General features: G+C 40.1%; 1 protein-coding gene across 1 annotated transcript in view; it reads right to left on the bottom strand.

Annotated features, from left to right (window-relative positions):
* Positions 1–24,648, bottom strand: part of LOC147707469 (uncharacterized) — a 385,267-nt gene that overhangs the window by 199,107 nt on the left and 161,512 nt on the right. Inside the window, exon 15 of the mRNA XM_086925650.1 lies at positions 9,181–9,234. Coding sequence (XP_086781776.1) covers positions 9,181–9,234 — 54 coding nt within the window. The remainder of the gene's footprint in view (positions 1–9,180; positions 9,235–24,648) is intronic.

Genomic DNA, 24,648 nt, shown 5'->3' with positions numbered 1-24,648 from the left:
TTTTGACCTCCTACCAATTAGAACATACATTAAAATGGAAAGTCTCTTGTAGTCCTTAATCCAAAAACAATTACTTCCGATGCTGTAGAACTAAACCCATTTCAAAGCCTGGAAGCAGGTGCGAGTCTCCAGAGGATGCCAATGAGAGGAGACGTGCTCAAGTAATAATGAGAGTTGTTGGATAAAACACAACATTAAGAATAGTTCTAATTCTCTGTGTGACTCTCTTGTGTCCTTTCTGACTCTCTATTCTCCTGTGTTTCTGTGCTGTTGCATTAGTGACGACTTTGGTGTAACTCTACAATCTGTGCTTTCCCACCCACGAGTGTCACTGGTGGAATTGGTTTAATGCACTAGCAATGAATGTGAACGATACATTATTTTATCCACACAAGGGGGCATATTATCAAGGGGGTTTATCTCCGCTTTTTTGGCTTTAAAAGCCAAGAAAGCGGAGATAAAATTATCTCCCTATTACCTAGCTGTTGATAACACCAGTTAGCGACAGCTAGTAGGAGATAGCGACCATCTTGGGCCCCAGTTTGCATGTCAGTGATATTTATCACTAATGACATGCAAAGTGGGCGTGCCAAGATGTTAGCGACTGAAAACAGTCGCTAACATCGCTATCTCTTATTACCAACTTTTGGAGATATTCGCGCTAAGCGTGAATATCTCCAAAAGCTAACACGTGCCCTGAGCAGTTTTTAGCCATGTCATCCAATGGGAGGTGGATAACATGGCTAAGAGCATTAGCTCGGTAATGCATGAATACCGCTGACTTTTCAGCGATATTCATGCATTACGGCGATTTTTATCGCATTTGCGATAAACCTTGGTAATACCAAGGTTTATTTGCGGTAAAAATCGCCGCAGCGCAGCGGTAAATTTTTGTCTCTAACCAAGCAATAGCGATAATTATCGCTAAGATACTATTCAATGTGTAACTGACATAGAAATATTGCTTTTGGGTTACTAACAATCTCATAAAGGGATCAGGGGCACAGTGGAAACAACAAAACTTATTCAGTTAGCCACAGTATCATACACACTGTATTAAGAAGAATAAACACTTTTACTTTAAAAGTATTTATTATAACAGGAACAATCTGTTTCTTGGTACACCTAAAACAACTACACAGAATTTTATAAAAACAGCAACAAGACACATTATAAATAACGAGAACAAAATAAACATTTCCATCATTGCTAAAATGTAATTTAAATAATATCTAGAACCTATCACCCTAATGCTTCCTTCAATGCACTGTACTATGAGAGCATGAAAGGCAGATCAACTTGCAATCTAGAGTTTTTTTAGGGAGATGAGATGCACTGCATACCTTGTTGACAGCAAAGGCTGTCTTTATCAGTGGTGGTGTGAAGACAGTGTCCCTCACAAAAGGCTCACTGACTTGGCCTTATCAGCTTCAGTCTTCTGGTGGGATGCATCATCTATGAAGTGTGTAGTGTGCTCGCAGCAGGTGAGACCATCTCTGGCAGAATCTTGGGGGATAATCGTGGTGAAAGACCTCTCCTGACAAGTGGTCAAGTAGCAGTCCTTATGTACTAAGGGGATATTTACAAAAACATATTGGAGAACGTTTACTCCAAAATTGCTAATGCCGCACTCTGACATTTTTCTAAACTCAGGGATGCGTGGTGTTTACAATAATACGGTGCAACCCGAGGTTTCCTTAGCACTGCTACTAAAAAAGCTGGCCAGCACCAGTGCAGGCACCCTTGCACCATGTTGCAATGGTGCCTGCGCTGCAGAGGTGATTGTTCATGTGTGCTGCAGAATGCAGGACATATGGAAAGAGCAAAATACAAGAAGAAATAAAACATTTCTCCTTGTATCGCCTGTTGGAGAACATGTATTTTCTGGTCTTATTTTTGGTGCTGCCTCATAGCTTGTAAATTTGGGGTAGCTTCAAAAAGCGATTGTTGTTGCGGTGGAACGCACACAACAACACCCATTGCCCGCCCCTTTGCTGCAGCAGACTGCAGCAGTAAGGGGCATATTTACAAGGTGACGGTAAGCCATGTTAAGTCGCTTCACGCCAACATGTAAATATTGGATTGAGAGAAATGCCACCAGAGCATCAAAAAGTGATGCTCCAGTGGTGTTAGGGGCTTGTAAATATGCCCCTAAGTCTTATCAGAAATTGGAATTTCTGACATAAGTTTAGGACTATCTTACATTGATTATGTGCATTAAGGCATGCATCTCAGATGTTTCCTTATGAACATATAAGACAAAAGGACGTCAATTCTGACTACATTGTTTTGGCTATATGTTTATTTGTGTTCTTATTTACCCTTGACATGGTGAAGAGGAGACATCTGACCAGATGAATATTGCATTAGATGTTTTATCTATGTCATTAATTGAAGAATTTGACAGGTCCTACAAAGAGACGGTCTGGCTTTTAGACCTAGTTCCTGGTTAAATGTATACAATGATACCACGTCGAAGGTAATCAGGTATGAGTTTTAATGCCATTCAATGTTGTTTAAAATTCTCAGGAAATCACCTGTATACTTTATGTAGGAACTTAAGTTTGTAACCATTGGAGCAAGGGAAAATTCAATGTACGTTGAAATTTTTTCATATAGAGAATTGTAACTAGATATGATGGGTCTTCCAGGAGGCTTGTATAGTGTTTTGTGCATTTTCGGTAGGAAGTATATCGTTGACATCACTGGGCTGTCATTTCCCAGATAAAGTGCTTCTTCATCCTTGATGAGACCTTTGTCTTGACATGTTCTTATCTTTTCATTCAAGTCTAGGGTAAGATCAAAGATGGGATTGTCTGACAGCTTAGTATCGTTTTTGTCATCATTGAGTTGTCTCATGGCCTCCTCAATGTAGTCTTTTGTTTGCTATAGCAAAAGGGTACTAATCCTGTTATGTGATAGAGGAAATAATTATGAACATTTAAAACCCCAAGGTTGGCTTTAGCAAGCTCGCATACCTACCAAGGAAAGAATGCAACCTTAAGAGACCATATATGTAACTGCAAAGGTGTTTATCCAAAAGTAAATGTAAAAATAGTTGTAAGAACTCTAAGTCCCATAATGCCTCATAATGGGCTAACATGGAACCAGTATATAAAGGTGAAACAAACAAAGGACTCACAATACCGTGATCAAGGCCATGTCTTGGCAGAAAGGTTGGTGGTGGTAGTGGTAATAATTGCGCTTGAATAAAGCTAATTTACTGGTGATTCGTGGAGTGCGGTAATCTTTCTTGATGAGGAGTTTGTTACGAGGTTAAGTCCGACCTCGAAATACCGCACTGGCTGGGAGAATGTGCGCGCTGAATACGGACTGTTTGGTGAAGAATATTTATATAAATATATATATATATATATATATATTCACTGAAAAAACCATTGGTTATAGACCATATATAGTTAGGGATTAGCATTTACAAAACCTTAATTTACTCGCACAAAACCATTGAAATTCGCATATATAGTTAGTTGCACTAACTATATATCACGCACCCGCAATCCACTGCTGATGATGTCACATATTACATCATTCATGACATGGTCAGTGACATCACTGATGACATCACTGATGACATCTCAAATGACATCACTGATGACATCACTGATGACATCTCAATTGACATTACTGATCACATCACTGATAATATCATTCATATGATAATACGATGAACCTCTTCAGACTCTAATATAACCTTAGATACAATCAGTGTAAACAGACACTCACAGATTGTCACTCATCCATGGAGTTACTCATACATCTAGTCAGTCATGAAAAGAATCAATCACTCCTCCATTTCCTCAACTATACAGTTATACACACCTTACTAATTCAAACATATTCTAACACATATTTACTCTCTTATACAATCCCTGATACAAGTTCACAATGATCCATACAGCCACTCACACATTCACTGGCTCTTATGCACAGTTATTTATATATTCAACTCTCACATGTACTGTGTTTTACATATGTACTTAATTTGACATGTAGCACTGAGATATCCATTCACTCACCAATACACTCATGCACACAGTCAACTGCCCATGCAGCTGTTTCCACATGCACTTTTGAACCCATACATCTAGTGAATCAACTGCTCACACATCTATGCACAGAGTCATACACCTCCCAGCCACCCACACACATACTCAGTCTCCCATACAAATACTTGGGCAACCAATCAATAACCCATATAGTTACTCATATAGCTACTGATTAACACATGCAGCAGTTTACAGAACAACAGACATAATAATGCACAAATTAAGACAGTTTAGTCACTAACCCATGCACTCAGTGAGACACATTTAATCACTCACTCATACAGTCAGTCATGCACCTACTAAATCCTTCATCCAGACACTTATACATCCACTCATTCTTCAATATGTAAGACATATTTTAACTTTACAGAAACATACAGTCACTGGGTGTTGTCATCAGTGATGTCATCAGTGATGTCACTGACCATGTCATGAATGATGTAATATGTGACATCATCAGCAGTGGATTGTGGGTGCGCGATATATAGTTAGTGCAACTAACTATATATGCGAATTTCAATGGTTTTGTGCGAGTAAATTAAGGCTTTGTAAATGCTAATCCCTAACTATATATGGTCTATAACCAATGGTTTTTTCAGTGAATTTTCAAGGTTTTGCAAATGCTAATTCCTAACTATATATGGTCTATAACCTATGGTTTTTTCAGTGAATTTCAATGGTTTTTTAATAGCAAATATCAAAAGCTGTAAAATGTATTCTTATTCTAATTCAAAAATATATTTTATATTTTTGTAATATTATCTTTATATTTATTTGTTAGCTTAATAAGGTTCCGCGACCCGCTCCGCGAACCGGTAAACGTTCCATTAGCGCAACCACCGCGTTAGAAAACGATATTGTGACGCGTCGCGTAAGCGCGACGTATTGCGTTACCGCGAAATACATCTTATGACGCGCCGCGTTAGCGCACCCGGAAGCGTTCTGGAACGCAAACCAAGGCGCGAAGCGCAGCTACACGGAAGCGATCCGGGTCGCGTTACGGGACGCGTAACGTAAGCATAACAGGTCATGTGACTTGAAAATAACACTTTTTATTGGTTGATTTCATTTTTTATTTCTGAATGATGTAAAGCTAGGTCATGTGACCTAAAAATTACACTTTTCATTGGTTTAGAACATTTTTTTTTCCAAATGATGAAAGCCCCCTCCTATTTTTCTCACTCTGACTTTCAACTTTGTGAGAGGAAGAACTATTTTCATTATTGGAAGATGGCTTCAATTGTAGCTGCAGCTGGAGGACCCCCACCACCACCACAACCTCCTAGGAAGGATGGACCACCTCCCCAGTTTATTCCCAACCCTGAAGAAGAGGAGGAAGAAGAAGAACAAGATGTACATCAAATAAAAATTTTCCCTGAAGAGCCCCGGAAATCACACCGCAAGGCCAATTTTATTTGGCAGTTTTTTTCATTTCCTGCAGGCCAAAAAAAGGTGAATGCACGTTATGTTACATGCCTGATATGTAAAGAACCTCTGTCTCGAGGCACGGATAAAAAGTATAGCTTTGGAAACTATACAATGCATCGCCACATGCAAAGGTGGCATCCTATAAATTATAGTATGGCGGAGGTGCGTAACCTAAGTGAAAATCCACCAACTCTTGTGGCCACCACCTCATCCCATGAAAGTCTTTCGGGACCAGAGGCGAGGGAGATGGTCCCCGCTATTCAAACTAATTTTCAACATATCAAGCTGGTGTGCATTTATTGTGGGGGTTTGCTTTGTTACGGCGAAATGAGCTTTCCATTAATGAACAGAGTATTTGAAAATCACAAGTGCTCAAAACGCCCCAGAAAGTGATTTTTTTTCTTGCTCCTGTTGAGCCGTTTCTAATGCCTTTTTTTCGTTCTTTCCCCTGAAAAAAACCCAAAAAAAATTAAACCGTTCAAAAAATACAAAAAAGTATAAAAAGTGTTCAGAAAAATAATTAAAAAAATAAAAAACAACAAAAAAAAAAAAAAAAAGTTCTTTTAAGAACTACCTTCCCTTTATGAAAAATTGCTAGAATTCTAGAAGTCAATCATTCTTATTTCCTTATAGTACGCTCCCCGGACCGCTTTCCGGTGCGCGTACCGGGCGCACCCCACGAAAAAAATGATTTTTTTTTTCTTTTTGCCCCGCGGGGCCCTTTTAAAGCCTCCACATCAAACATAGGGGGTCAGGGAGGATCTACTATGCCCCCTTATGGTCATTTTCCCCTTCGTTTTGGCCTCCTCTTGTCTCTCAATCCTACCGAGAGACAAGATGGCGGCCGCTCCGGACTGTTTAGAATGTTGACAGACACCGGAGAGCCAATCAGCTTCGCTTCGCAAAGCTCCGTTACGCGAAAAGTACGCGAACTGGTGCGCTACCCGGGACGCTGTCACAGATATATCTGTTTTTTTAAACGTTAATTTCTCAAAATCCACTGGAGCACATATATTGAGACCCAGCAAAGGCACATCGGGCTAACAGTCCCTACAATTTTGCCAAGTTTCGTGCAAATCCATTCAGCCGTTCGAGCTAAAAGTGAGGCCAAACGCCCTATGGAAAACTCAATGTTAAAAACGCGTTTTGGGACCCCCTTTTTTCTCGGCCCCCCCTTGACGAAACCCCCCCAAATTTTCAGGGGCTGCTCAGAAGCAAAATGTGCCATTTTCCTGAAAATTTCAGCCGATTCCGTCCACAAACGCCAAAGTTATTAGACATAGAATTTTCAAAAGTCCCATAGAGAAAAAATCCTAACTATATATACCTACTGGCGACCGCCAGTAGGTAATATATATATATATATATATATGACGAAGGTGGCAACGCCGAAACGCGTTTGTTTGTTGACTGAAGTGTATGCGCTGAAAATAAACTAAGCGCAGAGACCGATAAATCCGGCTGGAGTGTCCTTATTTGCGGAACAGTTCGCGGATTGAACTGTGGGTTGGAGAGATGTTACGCACTCCACCGTGCGTTAAGGAGGCACCCGGGGTAAAGTGGAGCGGCAGAAGGTGGATGTGAGTTGTGAATATATATATATATATATATATTCTTCACCAAACAGTTCAGAGTGCTCTTTTTTGGGAAACTAGTCCCAAGGATCGAGGGACCTGGTGTTGGGAGAATATATATATATATATATATATATATATATATATATATATATATTTATATATATATATATATATATATATAGTCATGTAGATATCTGTGGAATTAGGTATAGAAAATCTGAATATAGCCCTTTACATCACATGCATTTACAATGCATGCAATTACAACGCAGTTGTTACAACGACCGCATTGTTACATCACAGTACCATTGCAAAGCAAGTCATTACACCAACTTGCTCTAGGGGGTGCGCTGGATTTAGGAATAGTATCATTTACTATTCCAACTCCAGTGTGTGCAACAGTAGGGAAGGTGTTGGAACAGTAAATTATACTATTCCTTAGTTTGGAGTGCCCCCTAGAGCAAGTCATTGAAATGACTTGCATTGTAATGGTACTGTGATGTAACATCGCGGTCATTGTAATCACATGCTTTGTAACACATGCAATGTGATGGCTGTTTCCCGAAAATCTGTACTTTTTGATATTTTGGATTTCATATTTTGTCCTCAATTTGTGCCTCTCTCGATATTCATATTGTGGCTTTAACATTCAGGTTACACTCTGGAATATGACCAATCAGATGGAAGCATCCTGCCAATAACCTGTCATGTTAGGACACGGAAGCTTTGATGTTCATCTAATGTTCGCATGACATGACTAGAAGAAAGGAGGGCAATGGGGCCTGCCTGCTCCGATTTGGAGGTAGTCCCCCATCATCACCAGTCCAGTGGCTCAGGGAATCCCTGAAGCTTTATAACAGACACCTGTTCAAGTTAGTGCAGCGGGTGACTTCTGTCATCTGTACACCCTAAAGGACAATAGTCACCTTTAGGTTTACCTTCTATGGGGCCTTATGGACCCCTACATAAAAGGGGAATCCGCAGGATGAATGCTCTCCCATAAGCCCTTGGTCCTCATGACATTTCTCTGCACTGCATGGTCTGGGGGTAATCAACCAAATATGGGTTCCGCCCGCTGATCCTGCAGGAAACCCAGATACATGATAGACATCAGCATAAAGGCTCTTTCAATGCCATGTTGATGTCTGCCGCCAACCCAGCATTCTCCAGCCTCAGCTTAGCGGCCTCTGTATTATAAAATAATTAAGTTGGTGCCTCTGCCAGGTGTAAATAGACGTTTTAGTACAGATCAAAAAAATGGAGGGAGGTTGAAGCAGAGGTTCATTCACCTCCCAGGAGGTACCTGGTCATCTATCAGAAAGGGGGGGAACGAACCACATAAGTCTCAATACCAGAGTCTCAGAACTTTTTGTCTCGGAGATGATCAACCACATGGTCACAGACTGCGGGGTATGTAATCTCCGCAAAAGTGTTGTTTGGTGGATACCGTCATCATCGGGTCTTATCACTTGAGAAAATAGACTTTTACCGGTGGTGGCACAAATGCATACTGTGAAATTAAGTGCCTCTGCCTATGCATGTATGTATATATCTAAATTCAACCACAAACAAATATCAGTAAATACAGATTGCACATAATTAAAAGAACACAAGAAGTACCATAGCAAAGCAAGGGAGAGAAAACATGCAGACATACAAAAATAGGAAAATAGGAAGATGCATATGCTTGCTTGGATGAAAAGATGCATACAAAGCTAGACAAAGTAGTAAACAGGACAATAGCAAGAATAAGATATAACTAGACAGAAATAGGTAAACACTAAGTCGACTGCACTTTAGATAAATGCTCTGAAACAGAAATAATTCATAACAACAATTCGCTAATTTTCCTCCTCGGATCTCTTACAGATCTATAATGCTATGCATAATACAACAGACTGTTCTTGATTAGTCACTTGGACATTTCCAAGTAACCTTTGCGGAAGTTATAAAATAAAGGACGGCGTGCACGCGGTGCTATGTCTTTCTCTGGACCCTGCCTCGCTGGAACACATTTGTCTGTCCTACATGAAGTGATTCATGGACCGAGCACGTCGGGTAACCTTGGGCTCTCTCACAGGATAGCAGGAAATAGCTGTTCTCTTTACCTTTTCTCCTCTTGACCCTGCAGTCCCAGGATGTCCAGGTCGTCCCATCGGCCCCTGAAATATACGGATGAACTTGCATTAGCTGAATGCTAATTAAAATTAAAAAATGCTTTCTCGCTTCATTTTTGTTTGGAACAGGTGTACACTATGAAGGTCAACATAACATCATCTGTCACCACTGTAGCAGAAATACCAGGTATTAACCTGAAATGTGTTGTTTTTAAGAGTTGTTTACATCAAATCTGTGATTATGAACGTTAATTAGGAAAAAGTAATTAGTGCACATAAAGAACATTTTGTTTTAGAAAATCAGCAAATGGAACTTAGAATGTTGTAGCACCTGAGAGCCACACAGCCCTAATTGAATTATTTCAGACATGGAGTAGCATCTGATTCTAATGTTTGTGATCGCTTCTTCGGCATTCATCATAGAGCAGAGTGTGGCAATAAAGAGTTTCTTACTTCATCAGACACCTCCCAGGCCCCCTAAAAACTTTAGGTGACTGTTGGTACGCTGTTCTCTTAAGTGTGTTTTCCTTTGCTATCCAAGTATTTGACAACTCCCCTCTTTAATGTCAGCATCTTCGCCATCACCGCTCAGTTGCCACTTAGTTGGGCTTCTGATTAATGCATGAATGTGATTCAAAGGTTCTCTTCTTGTTGCATGACCACAAACCCTTCAGCAGTCACAGATGCCCACGCACAGCGTCACAGGATACTCTACCGGAAAGTGACTAGCATAAACATTTTAGTTGGCATACAGAATTTAATACATTTTTACCAGATTGATGCATTTCTGAACGTTTTTATGGTTCTCAAAGCAGACTTTATTCTTACTGTGAATTTAAGTCTGCTATACTAAAATCCATATTTACGTAATTCAATAAAACACTTTCTGGTTTTTGCAGAATTCAGTTCAAACGCCTTTGCGGTTCTATAAACATTACCTTCAAGTTACATATTTCAGATTATTGAAGTCAACTCATTCCAGTACGCGTGCTCACGTGATTGAACTCTATCATCGCCATCCCTACAATACCAGGTCACTTGCAAGTATGTTCTGGGCATCGGCCTATGTCCATAATCCATTTTGCCTCAACTTCACTCCCACTAAACAAAGTCCTTCAAAATAATATACAAACTTTCTTTGTTTTGTAACTTGACCGATTTCCATAGTTAATATAGTTTGCCTTTTCAACCAATAATAAGCTTCGCTTCTGCCCTTCTTCTTTCACAGCACATCTACTGCATTCATGTTTTCAATAATACCTTATCCAGAAAGTCTGTGCTCATTCAATCTTTGAAATTTAGCAAAACGTTTCCAAGTTATTCAATAAGATGTTTTCCATTCCTTTGCATCTTTGGGTTTAACAGTATTGTCATTTATTAAGAACTTTTCAAACATTAGTTGACATAATCCCAGTTCTTATAAATAAAAATAATCACAGATGATTTGAAGAGAGATTTTTAATACGTATACATTAGACTTGGCTGTCTCTAGTTGGCAGAGGTATACACTTCTGAAAAATAGGGACTCACCTCCTCTAGTCAGGGCAAGGGGATCACACACTTAGATAACCCCTGCTCACCCCCTTGGTAGCTTGGCAAAGCAGACAGGCTTATCTCAGAGGCAGTGCGTTAAGCATTTATGACCATATACAGTAATAAAGTGAATACACTACAAATGGACACGACACAGTAGTATTATAAAAATACGGATGTTTATATAAGGCTTAGCACAAGACCAAATAACAACAAAAATATAACATAGTCTTAATAAATACTCTTGGAAGGAAAAATAATAGTTCAAGTGTAGATTCTCCTTAGCACAAAGTCTTTAGTAACAAAAGCAACTCTTCTTCTTTAAATCACAGTTCTTGGCAACAATGTAACCCCCACAGGAGTCACACAAACGTCGAGGCAAAGTTAATCCAAAGGTTCGGCGTCGACCGCGAGGAGCGCTACGTCGAGCCCGGAGTCGAAACAGACCCCCACAACACAGTACCTTGGAAAACAAAGAAAAGATGATCTACGGCGTCGAGGTGTTCCGGCGTCGAGTCTTCGGCGTCGATCGAGCCTCGGAGTCGGAGCGATCTGCAGTGTCGTCGACAGATGTCAGGCAGGAGCAGCGCTCACGATGCGAAGCAGGATACGGCGTCGTCGTCGATGTCGATGTTGCAAGAGTGAGCAGCGCTCACGGCGTCGAGAAGGGCTGCGGCTTCGATGCGATCAGCGGCGGCGTCGACACAGGGTCACTTGAAGCTGGAGCCGAACTCGCTACTCACTGGCGTCGCTACTGGCGTCGATCAGGCCCGGCGGCCGGCGTCAAAGAAGCGGGACACTGGAGCCGTTACTCACGATGTCGAGCTGGATTCGGCGGCATCTGACGACGTCGAGATTGCTGGTTTCTTTAGAGGTGCTGGACTTTCAGGTTCCAGCAACAAGCACTTTCAGCAAATGGTGAAGTCCTTTAGCCCTGTGACTTCAACAGGAGGCTGGCACTCTTCCAGCCCTTGGAGATTTCCTTGGCAAAGTTTGATAGTACACACTCAGTTCCTCTCTCCTGGTTCCTTGGCAAAAATAAAGAAGTGACTGCAGGATTCCCCCCAGCAAACAGCACTCTGGCAGAAGGGGTAGGCAAGTCCTTGGATCAGCAGGCTTCTTGTCCTTGGTTCAGGGTTCCTTGTCAGAATTGATCTAAATTCTTTGGTTCAGGGGTCTTTCTCTTATACCCCTTTTCCGCTTTGATCCCTATGTCCATGCAGGGGAATTCCCCTCATCCTGGGTTTGTTGTGGGTGTAGCCAGTCCGAGGCACCTGGCCTATTCACTGTGCAGGGCAGGGTCCTCAGCCGCCCAGCAGGAGGTGGAGCCAGTATTGTCACTGGCAGGAGCAGAGCCATCAGTTGCCCGGCAGGAGGTGGAGCCAGCATTGTGTCAGGCAGGGCAGGCTATCAGGAGCTACTCTTCCCCTACTCTCAATGCAAATGCCTCACTCACCCCACACTGACTCATTCAGACCTCTGGAGCTACCGAGCCCCTGTCACACACACACTAAACTAGCAGAGACCGGTAATAGTCAGACAAGAAAATAGCCACTTTCTAAAAGTGCTATTTTCAAACCCAGAGTCCAAAAACCATCCACCCAAAGGGATGCGTTATTAGACCCTGAGTTCAGGGATACCAAACTCGACATTGTACCATGCTCCCAGAGCCAGCTAGGATTATAGCTCTTAATAACCCTGGCAGCCCATTCTAACTTATGGAGAGCAGGTAACCTTACAATAGTGAAAAACGAATATGGCTGTAATTCACTATTAGGACATGCCACACACATCAGGGCTTGTCCTACCTTATGCTTACAATGCAACCTGCCCTCTAGCAGCATTTGTATTTACAAGCCCTGGCACTCCTGGTGCACTATACTAGGGACTGACAGTAAACCAAATAAGCCAAACATGGAATCCAATCAATATTAATTTAACATAGGGAGCACTTGCACTGTGGCACTGATCAGCAGTGGCACAGTGCCCAAAGCAATATACCAGCAAAAACATCATAAACAGAGGAGGCAAACAGAAAAAAATGGAGGAGAGACTCAGGCCAATGATGTCAGGTCTAACAGTTTACATACAAGCATTCCATTAGCATTTGTTTTATTTCTTCTGTATGTTAGAATTAGTCTATGCTTATTTTTGTTTCTACTTTTGAGGTTGGATAGCTCTTCTTAAAGAAGCACCGTACATAATATACCTTGATACAAAAAATAAAAAAGCTTCCACCACCCATCATATTTATCTTGTTGCAGTGTTTAAGGCGATCTGTGTTTGGCTACGGAGGGGAAAGGGAAGCAGGAAACAGAAGATGGAGAATTGAGTGTCTGGATTCTCAAGTGGTTTCAATAATTGTTTTGAACTCTTGATCCTCTGCCTATTTCTGTGCTTCGGTAGCTGGAACCGCCATCGCTGCACATGATCATGGACCTCCTAAATGCCTCCCTGTAGGAAGCTACTATTCCATCTGACTGGAAACATGTCATGATACTCACTCTCCTCAAAAAGACCAATGCCGACCCCGAATTACACACTAACTATCGACCGATCTCCTTACTGCCAGCCTTTTAAAAAAGTTTGGAGAAGCACGTTCATAACAACACACAGGGGATGCTAAGGGTCTGTAAGGAGACTATAAAATTACTAAACACTCAGTTGTAGTGTAGGGAAGTAATTGTTCTGAGGAGAGCAAAAGGCAACAAAGTAAGAAAATGAGATGGAATAAGAATACCCATCAGCCCACCCGTTGGCGGAGACTCATCATCTGGGTTACAGTTGGAAACTGGTATCCACTAGACACATCTTCAGATCTCTTTCGAGGAGTGCTAGTATTGGATCCGCCAGTGAGATAGACAGCCACTGGCTAAACTGAGTGTTTAGTAATTTTATAGTCTCCTTACAGACCCTTAGCATCCCCTGTGTGTTGTTACTTGCTAGTTTGGGGGACAGGATGCAAGTTGGTCTCTAAAATTCTTTTTTTCCCCTTAGACCCTCCTTCATATTGTGTTTTCCGAAGCACGTTCATACACAGCTATCTCAGTTTGTGGAAACCCAAAGGCTCCTCCATTCCTCCTAGTCAGGCTTTAGAGCCGGTTTCTCCACCGAATCCAACCTTTTATGGGTAATGGAAAGACTGCGCCGCCATCTGGACACAGGAGACACCGTGGCTCTCATTTTGTTGGATCTGAGCGCTGCATTCGACACGGTGTCTCACGACGTGTTAATCAAAACTCTTAGATCGCTTGGTATTCGTGGCTCAGCTCTGAATTGGCTGACCTCATTCCTTATTAACCACACCTTCCAAGTTTTCTCCCCCACAGCCAGCTAGGAAATCCACTCCTTCACCCATGGGGTGCCACAAGGTTCCATCCTTAGCCCCCTACTTTTTAATTTATATGTAAGACACTTAGCCGATGTGGCAGAGAAGTCAGGGCTGTCCTTATTCTCCTATGCCGACGATTCCCATATCATTTTTTCTCTCCCCATGAAGAGCACTGGTGGTCCTACCCCCCTTCAGTTGGGTCTGAGCAAAATAGCATCATGGATGCAACTAAACTACCTCAAAATAAATGGGGAGAAAACCGAGGTCCTTGTATTTGGGAAAAACAAAGAACTCTGGGGCCCTCAACACTGGCCTTGCGAAATGGGCGCTCTTCCCACACCCTCCCACCAAGCTCGAAATCTGGGCATCACTATTGATGACTCGCTCAATGTGCACTCCAAAGCAGTTAAAGTAGCAGGTACATGCTTTACCATACTAAAGTGGTTAAAAAAATTAGCTGGATGTTACCAGACTCCACCCAGAAAACCGTGGTCAATGCCTCGATTACATCAAGGCTGGACTACAGAAACGTTCTTTACTTGGGCTCAAACAAGGAGGTAACCTGCAGGCTACAGATGGTGCAAAACTCTGCAGCTAGGCTTTTGTGCAGGGTCCAGAGAGCTACCTCCATTTCTGGTTCTATGAAACTTGCACTGGCTCAGGGTGGAGAAAAGAGTCAAGTTAAAAGCCCTGAGCTATATGCATAAATTCAAAACAGGAAATGCCTGCAATATCTTCAATCTTTGGTCTGTCCTTACTTTTCATCTCGTAACCTCCGCTCCTCCACCCAGTGGAAATTTACCACTCCCAAAATCAAACTATCTCAGATGGGCGGAAGGTCCTTTTCATATCTGGGCCCCTCACTGTGGGCCGCTCTGCCTAAAGCTCTTCGCAACGAAATTAACTACGTCCAATTTCGCAAATCCTTGAAGACGTGGCTTTTTAATAAATAACCTGCTAGCCTTTTTTTCATCTTTGTCTTGGATCTGCTTCTGCACCGGGAAACCCTCTTTGGGTAGCTGTTGTGCATTACAAATGTAATAAATAAATAAATAAAATAAACTGCAGATTAGTGGTCGGGCTCTAGTTAACTCTAAAATCCGCTATTGCTTGATTGTAATGAACTGATGGTGAATGGTGGGTATTTCGTTAAGAGATATACAGTATGGGCGTGTGTGGCTAACGAGCTGAGAGAGGTGCAGTGGTGTAAAGTTCATTGTTTTGAATACTAGTTTAGGAGCTTGAACTGCTCTGTTTCTGGGTGCTAGACATGCTGCTTGGTCCTCATAAGATGATCTGGGGGACAGTCTGGGAAAAGGTGAGTAATATATATGAGCCAAAGGTAATAACCATGTTAAAAAGAGAGACAGCCTATTGAGAATGTCCCATCAGCAATACGATGGACATTGCCTACAGGAGTGGGGTTGGGGGCTTAACAGATTTCCCTATGTTGAGCAGCAGCAACAACATGGTCCCTCTGCATTTTTGAAACTAATGACTCCAGATGCATTCTTGAATTTAAATGTACCTCCAGGTTCATAATGGATCCTGACGGAGTCCTCTCCAACTGATGATAATGCAGTTGATGCCTTATGTGATACAAGGTCTTCTAGCAATTACAAGCATAAGACCCACTACCAGACGTCCAGTGAGAAAATCGCAGTAATTGTCTTAAAGCTTGTTTTGATGAAACCCCAATAAAATCACTGTAGGGCTGAAACTCATAGGTGACACATTCACACATTGGATACTCTGCATCCTATGTATATGGATGTATTGACTCTTTAGGTTTATACAGGACACTAGAATACTAATGCAGGACTATACCTATGCATTCATAGAGAATGCATGTTACTCATCCTGTTTATTGCATTCTGAGAAGTGACGTGTACACCGGAATTTGGGATGATTTTTTATTCCTACAGTCACTTGAATCTTTCACACACTTCAAGTTTTGGTTTTGAATACCATAATGAAAGCACTATAAACTGCGTTAACCATATGGCATTTTTCAGTGGCTAATACAGAGCATGTGTGTATAAAATATCATCTCATCTCATGAAAGTGACATATGCTTCCTCATTGAGACATTACCTTTACTATAGTATACGTTTTAAACTTTGCAAGGAGCGGATTGCAGGCATCCATTTCTCTCAACCTGCCTTTTTGCTTTCAGGTAACTGTGATTTTACAGTTGAACATAATTAGGAGTATATTATATTATTTGGTTGGGTGACTTTGATTTTTATCAATTTTGGAACACAAAAAGATATAGGCATAACATTTCCCAGGATGTGTGGCGTGTGAGAGTAGCAGACTCAAAGCAAATCCCTTGAGAGTTGGGTAATGACACACAGCTAAAAAGTCTGCTATTGGCAGATAGACAATGGATAGGAGCAGTGTACAAAGGCTTTAAAAATATTCCAATAGACCTGTGGTGGTTTTCCGTGCAAATAGGACAGTCTCCTTCCACCCACATTGCTGGAGTTTCTGGAGAACAAAGAAAGGAAGCAAAGCAGCTGGTTTCACAAGTGCCAGTTTATTCTCCAGAATTACAAAACTGCCTAACAGAAGTGTGAACGACTGTGTTATGTTGCTTAGTGATGTGGAATGTCAGGGTAGCTGGTGATACATGGAGGGCCGATTCCCAGAACCAACTGAAGACAAAATCCTAAACTTACTACTTTTGGTATTCACAGAATGCACTTACTACTTTTGGTATTCACAGAATGGATTTACGACTACTAACTTTACGTCTGCACTCGGGCCGGAGATTCTGGCCCGGAAGTGGAGCTTCCGGCTTGGAGGCGGAGCTTCCAGCCCAGAGGCTAAGCTTCTGGCTTGGAGGCAGAGCTTCCAGCCCGGAGGTGGAGATTTCGGCCATGGCTAAATCTCCACCACTGGCCGGTATCCCCACCTCCAGGCCAGAAGCTCCGCCTCCAAGGTGGAAGCTCCGCCTCCAGGCCGGAACCTCCGGCCCGAGTGCAGACGTAAAGTTAGTAGTCGTAAACCATATTCTGTGAATATCAAAAGTAGTAAGTGCATTCTGTGAATACCAAAAGTAGTAAGTTTAGGATTTTGTCTTAAGTTAATTCTGTGAACCGGGCCCGCAAAGTTTAGATATAAGTGTAAGTATTATGTTGGTCAGTTGGAAGGTGGATACATGGAGACAGCTGTGTCTAACTATGCTCTTCAGGTACAATAAATTGGTACCAATTCTACCATTGTGTGCGGGTTCTATAACACACAACAGACTGCTTCCGAATTATATTATATACAGTGATGCATTTGCTGGCTCAGACCAAAATGTTGGCCTTGAACTTAGTAATTTTATTCATTTAATTTCACGCAGCTTTATTCGATCATTGTGAACAGATCATAAAAGAAAAGGAATACATATAAAAAATATCCAGATCAATAAATATTCATATATACATTAATTAAGACATTATTAAACAAATTTTGCAGTGGTCCATTTAAAAAACTTTAAAATCGGTTATAATAGAAAAAACTGTTCACAATATGGTTACAGGGTGCTGCTAGAAACTATGCCCACCCTTTTCCTCTTCCTGAGGCAGGCCCATAGATATGAGGCAACACAGAAACAGACGAATGGGTCATGTAGGGCTTTTAAAAAATACATTGCGAACCGACAATGTCTAAAATTATGGTGCCTCAAAATTGGCAGTATAAACAATTTCCTTGCCTCAGAATATTTTTGACAAAATAATAGGATATGCAGATCTGTCTGCGCTGCACGGTTGTTACAGGGGCAGCTATCAAGATCTGCTAGCCTATACTTCTTTTGTGGATATCCCAGGAGTAACTGGATCAAGTTTAATCTGAAGTGAGTCTGTGCTGGGTGTTGTTTATCCGTGCTAAGTAATGGACACCATCTCCTGGTATTAATGGGCCCAAGTCATACGCAATAGTAGAGTGATGGATCTGTTTTTTTTCCCTGCGTGGGTATTCTGCTCTTTGGGAATATAGATCTTTTAACTGTTTCTTCGTGACCCCCTAACAGGAGTCAGGGTCTTGAAAGAGTTTTTTCATCAAATAGCCTTCAATACAGTTTCTACATGATTTAGCCACCCAATTCTTTTGTAATAATCTAGGTTGCAGCATTCTCTAATAATGGTTTGTGTCAAGTCTACCATAGTTCTTTGCCAAGTTGATAGCCACAAGAGGACCAGGGCCATTCTTATGGTGTCGCTCAGAAAGGGAAGCCCTAACTCGAGATGTAGAATATAATTTGAAGTCGATTGGGGTAAGGATACACAGTTTTTAAAAAAGGAGTCTTCCATTTGCTGTAACAGGCCAGTTTTCGGACTTAGTCATTTGATGATGAGCCTGAAGATTTCCTGCATTTGAGGACAAACCTTAACTGTTGAATATGGGTTTTGGGATTGAAATTCTGGAGTACCCCTGGTGCAGTTTTACAATATCACTGGTCCCAACTAGACTGACGCTCCAAATTAATATAATTGATAGTCTCATGTTGTTGAGCACTTCTAGCACCTTTTACCATTCAGAGTTTACCTGTCCTCAGAAGGCTTCAAACTGTATGCTTCAATGGGCCTGTTCTGAATCCATGAATGGTAATTCAATCTACGCTTATAATCATTAACCTTTGCAGCAATTTAGTTTAATAAATGGTTCACAACTGGATAATAAGCCAGGAGAAGTCATCAAATGAATCTGTCAGCTGTGCTTCCCTGCATTAAACTTTGGAGTAGCTTCACTCACACTCAGAGATTTTACCTGTTCTTTCCATCTCTTCAACATAAAATCCTTCATTGTCTTCTCACCTTCATTTAGACATTGACTGAGAAAACCATGACATAACTGGGGCTGGAGAGACCAATCTGAAAAGTGTGGGATTGGCCAGCACTTTCAGTTTGACAAAGCAAGTATTCCCTAAACATTATCCCTGGAAGCCGGATCAACTGGAACAAACATGTATAAGATAGCACATTGTAAACATATCTGACACTTCTGGCACCAAGTCATGCTTGCAGCATTTCTAACTAACCTCACATTCTGATCATGCTAGCTCAGTCTGAATCAGCAAAATTCCATTCAGACTCTGATGATGAAGAGAACCAAGGACAAGCAAGCATCACCTGCAGAACATACCCAAAAACTGTAAAAATTGAGAAAATATCTGCAGCTAAGAAATTTGGATCCTACCTCCTCTTCCAAAACCCCAATGTCTGTCTGACCTTACCCACTTATGGGATTGTAGGAAGCACTCTAAAGAAACAACAGTTCCCTTTTCTTAAGTTTTTAAAGAGGTGTCACAACCTCTGAGGGATTTTCTACCGACAAGTTAAGGATGAACCATATAGTGTATCCAGGGTTGCAAGGAGATTGACAAATTTACAAATGTAACAATTTACAAAAGCAGTCTGTCTAAGATTATTAAAAATCAAAAACACAAGCAATGCATACACGATTACTACACAATAGTGAACTGATGAGAATATGCACACTCACAGGAATATTTCTTATAAAAATATCTTTATTTAGTGATTTAACCGACCATTTAATTAAAAACAGAATAATTCACATTTATTCATTAGAAACATTAAAACCTTAAAAACAAAACTGAAATGTGTTGACGCGGCGTTTCGGTGATGTAAGTTGTCACCTTCTTCAGGACAAAATTTCAAATTTAAAATCACTATTAAAAAATACAAAAATTACAATTAGTTCATATCTCTTGAACAACAGATTATTTTAACAAACATTTGCAAACTTAGTGGTACGGTGATTCCTGTAATAATCACATTCGATCTATTCATTTTTTAGACATGTGCATATTCATCATATTCTCGACTATTCTCTAATGGGTCTTAGTCTAAAAATAGCAGATATTTTGGGACAAACAGCCTTCCACATCCATTAACAAGCATGAAGAACATTTGTGAATCTCGCAACCTGCTATGGTCTAACCTTACTTTGGTATCCCTCTGCGCAATGCTTCTTAAATCCTGGGCACCTTTTTAAGGTTATGCTATATTTTTGTAAAGTAAAAACTCCCAATTTAATTGGGTGACTTTTCTGGGCTGTTAGGTTTTGTTAAATCTAAAAAACCTCCTGCCCTTGATGAATAACATATTTCTTCTCTCCTCTCATTTTTATGGGCTGTTTCTTAATCATTCCAAACTTATTTTTGTAGTACATACCTACTTGGTAGTTCAGCGATCGCTTAAATCAATGGGCGATTTCAGGAATTATTATCCTTTCAGTACAGTTTCTAAAAGTAAAACACGGGTGTCATAAGTTTATTGGACTTTTTCATCATGTTTATCAAAAAGTTTTTTATTTCGCATGTTTTATCTACCTTAATTCTGTGACTTTTCACGTGAAGGCAGGGTTTCCATTTCCCATGTGATTATTTGGATCTGAAAATCGTTTTTTCTATGTGACAGAAAAGGAATTGTTCTATTACTTTTTTAATAATAATTCCCTCGTTTCTTAACCCCTTAATGGTACACAATTAATTCTTGGTTGGATCTGAAAATCGGAAAAATCGTTTTTCTATGTGACAGAAAAGGATTTGTTCTGTTACTATTTTGGTAAGTGCCTCGTATCTTGGCCACTTGATAGTACACAATTAATTCTTGGTTGAGGACTCAGAGGATGTTTGAAGCGTGGTTTCATTAGCTCCTTTCGCTTCCGTGTCTAAAGCTCAGGTGATGTATCCCTGAGGTATCCTCAATAACAATCCGTGTCTCATTCATACTTTTCTAACCTTTATTAACATCGGTCGTCCTAGTTTATTTAAAACGTTATTTACCTGGATTATTTTATTACAATCCTACGGTGGACGGTGGTTTTAACTCCTTGCCCAGCCGAACTTGGGGGAGGTTTCCCTGAAAACATATGAGGGAATTATTACAAGTCTGACGGTTTACCGCTATTTGAGAGAAAGTCTCCTTAAGTTATTGTGTCAAAAAGTTTTTTATTTCACGTGAAAAGTCACAGAATTAAGGTAGATAAAACATGCGAAATAAAAAACTTTTTGATAAACATGATGAAAAGTCCAATAAACTTATGACACCCGTGTTTTACTTTTAGAAACTGTACTGAAAGGATAATAATTCCTGAAATCGCCCATTGATTTAAGCGATCGCTGAACTACCAAGTAGGTATGTACTACAAAAATAAGTTTGGAATGATTAAGAAACAGCCCATAAAAATGAGAGGAGAGAAGAAACATGTTATTCAGCAAGGGCAGGAGGTTTTTTAGATTTAACAAAACCTAACAGCCCAGAAAAGTCACCCAATTAAATTGGGAGTTTTTACTTTACAAAAAGATAGCATAACCTTAAAAAGGTGCCCAGGATTTATGAAGCATTGCGCAGAGGGATAGCAAAGTAAGCTTAGACCATAGCAGGATGCGAGATTCACAAATGTTCTTTATGCTTGTTAATGGATGTGGAAGGGTGTTTGTCCCAAAATATCTGCTATTTTTGGACTAAGACCCATTAGAGAATAGTCGAGAATATGATGAATATGCACATGTCTAAAAAATGAATAGATCGAATGTGATTATTACAGGAATCACCGTACCACTAAGTTTGCAAATGTTTGTTAAAATAATCTGTTGTTCAAGAGATATGAAATAATTGTAATTTTTGTATTTTTTAATAGTGATTTTAAATTTGAAATTTTGTCCTGAAGAAGGTGACAACTTACATCACCGAAACGCCGCGTCGACACATTTCAGTTTTGTTTTTAAGGTTTTAATGTTTCTAATGAATAAATGTGAATTATTCTGTTTTTAATTAAATGGTCGGTTAAATCACTAAATAAAGATATTTTTATAAGAAATATTCCTGTGAGTGTGCATATTCTCATCAGTTCACTATTGTGTAGTAATCGTGTATGCATTGCTTGTGTTTTTGATTTTTAATAATCTTAGACAGACTGCTTTTGTAAATTGTTACATTTGTAAATTTGTCAATCTCCTTGCAACCCTGGATACACTATATGGTTCATTCTTAACTTGTCGGTAGAAAATCCCTCAGAGGTTGTGACACCTCTTTAAAAACTTAAGAAAAGGGAACTGTTGTTTCTTTAGAGTACCTAATAACCCTATCCCTTTTCTCCGAAAGAGTTTCTCCTTTAAAATTTCTTCACTTGTAACAGTACAGTTTGTTAACTGAGGAGTGTTGATTGCAACCTCTACAATTTATAAGAGGCGCACTAATTAAAGTGCAAGGATCCAAAATAATTAATGGATCAATTCAAAGTCTTCAGTTTCTCTGAGGAGCAGTTTAATAAACTAGTAAATGGTCAAAATAAAACTACCAATACCGTTATAATATCAGACAGTGAAGAAGAAAAATGGAAAGAACTCTGGAATTTAAAAAAGAAAATAATACGAACAGAGTTACATGCAGATTTTTTGATTGAGTACTGCAAAAAGGGAATTATCCCTAAGGGTTTACAAATAAGGAATAAACCCAGTCTTTTTACTAAAAATCAAAAGTTCATCGAAACATGGACATTTATTGCAAATAGATGCAGTAGGGACAGGCTACTATTAATTATTGAAACGGCCCATGCAACATTAATCATAGAAAAACAAGAAATTGATGAAATGGAGAAAAAATTAAGAGATAATACATCGCTGGAGGATGCGAAGAGCAAGTTAGAGGAAATTCAGGGAGACCTAGATGGTTATAGGGATTTCCTTACAAACAAAAAGAGCAATAAATTCAGAAAAGACGTAGATAAATACAGACCTGAATTGACTTATCCCTATCTCCAAAAAGATTATTACGAAAAACAACAAGAGAAGTTTCAGTATAAACAGAGCTGGCAACCCAATAGACGAAATGGCTCAAGAAAAAGAGTAACTTTCGCCGAGAGCTCCTACACAAGTACCGAATCTGATTCTGAAACAAATCCAGAAACCACCGGTCCCATGGATGGGGGGAATAGCAATAAAACCAATAAAGACAGCTTGCCTTTTTTAGACAGGCGGAAAACCAATCAGAATCAAAATCCAAGAGGGAGAGCAAGAGGAAGGAACTTTTATTCCCAGAACCAAGGGCAAGCACGTCCCTACATGAGAACCCGCAGTCAAAAGAATTGGGACTGAACCCCAAAGCTGCAGTCATAAATCTCTCAAGTAGAAACCTAGACACTGAGGAAATTAAACTCTTAGAAAAGGGACTAGGATATGCAATTTCCGAACCTGTAGACAAATTCAATTTAGAACGTGACATCAAAAGCTTCTTCAGGAAGATAAGACTAAATAAATTTTTTGAAGGGAAAGAGAGAACTGTTAATGATAACAAATCAGGCCTCAGACCCAAATCTAACTGTATGCCCACTGGCACCATGGTAAATAAAGAGGTTGATACCTTTGAAAGGGTTATAGAGAAAGGATTAGAAGACATACTAAAACAAAAATCATGGATCAAATATAATCTTGCCAAAAAAGAGAAAGATGCCCTAGAAACCCTGAAGGGATGCAAGGAAATCACAATAAAACCTGGTGACAAGGGTGGCAGTATTGTAATAATGGACACTGAAAAGTACGAGAGTAAAATGAAAGACATGCTGAAAAACACCCTTCGTTATGCCCCTTCTAATAGACACGAATGGTCGGATTTAAAAAGAAAAATAAGAGAGAGGTTAAATTTCGCATTAGAAGACGGTGTAACCAATCAGGAGGAATTTAATTTTCTAAAAAATGCGACACCGGTGATACCCGCCATCTACGGCCTCCCAAAAGTACATAAAGATATCAGAGACCCACCAATGCGACCCATAGTTTCGAGCCTAAACTCTTTAACAGAACCATTGAGCCAATATGCTGACAAATTTATTCAACCATTAGTGATTCAACAAAAAGCATACATTAGAGACACCACAGATACAATTAGAAAAATTGAAAATAAACCCTTTAATGTGGATAGTGAGTGGCTAGTGACTCTAGACATAGAGGCACTATACACAAACATTCCACAAAATGACACAAAAATAATGATAGAAAAGATTTTAAAAGGGATGGACGAAGAATTATCTGAACATGCCCAATTTGTGGTGGACTGTATTGAGATTGTTTTAACCAATAATATGTTTCTCTTTAAAGAAGAGTTGTTCAAGCAAACAAAAGGCACGAGCATGGGCGCTACCTGCGCGCCGAGCCTTGCCTGCCTGTACGTTGCAGCTTTTGAAGACACACACATATTCAATGAAATGGCCCCATTCTTTGAGAATATAAGGATGTGGGTCCGTTTTATTGATGATGTGTTTTGTATTTGGTCAGGGGGTGAAAATGAACTAAAAGAGTTAATTCAATGGATCAATCTTGGGGATAAAAATTTGAAATTCACATCCACTTACAGCAATCAAAGCTGTGATTTTCTTGATATCAGAATAAAACCTGTAGATGGAACCCTAAAGGTGGAACTTTTCAGTAAACCCACTGATCGTAACACCATGCTGCATTTTGAAAGCCACCACCCTGCAACTCAAAAAAACAACATACCCTTTGGCCAATTCCTAAGGGTCAGAAGAAATTGTACTGATAGAGAGGAATTTGAAAAGCATGCTCAAACCTTGACTAATAA

Source organism: Lissotriton vulgaris, chromosome 6 (genome assembly GCF_964263255.1).
Source record: "Lissotriton vulgaris chromosome 6, aLisVul1.2, whole genome shotgun sequence".
Lineage (NCBI taxonomy): Eukaryota > Metazoa > Chordata > Amphibia > Caudata > Salamandridae > Lissotriton > Lissotriton vulgaris.
Note: the sequence above shows the minus strand (reverse complement) of the source record. Positions and strands in the feature narration are given on the sequence as shown.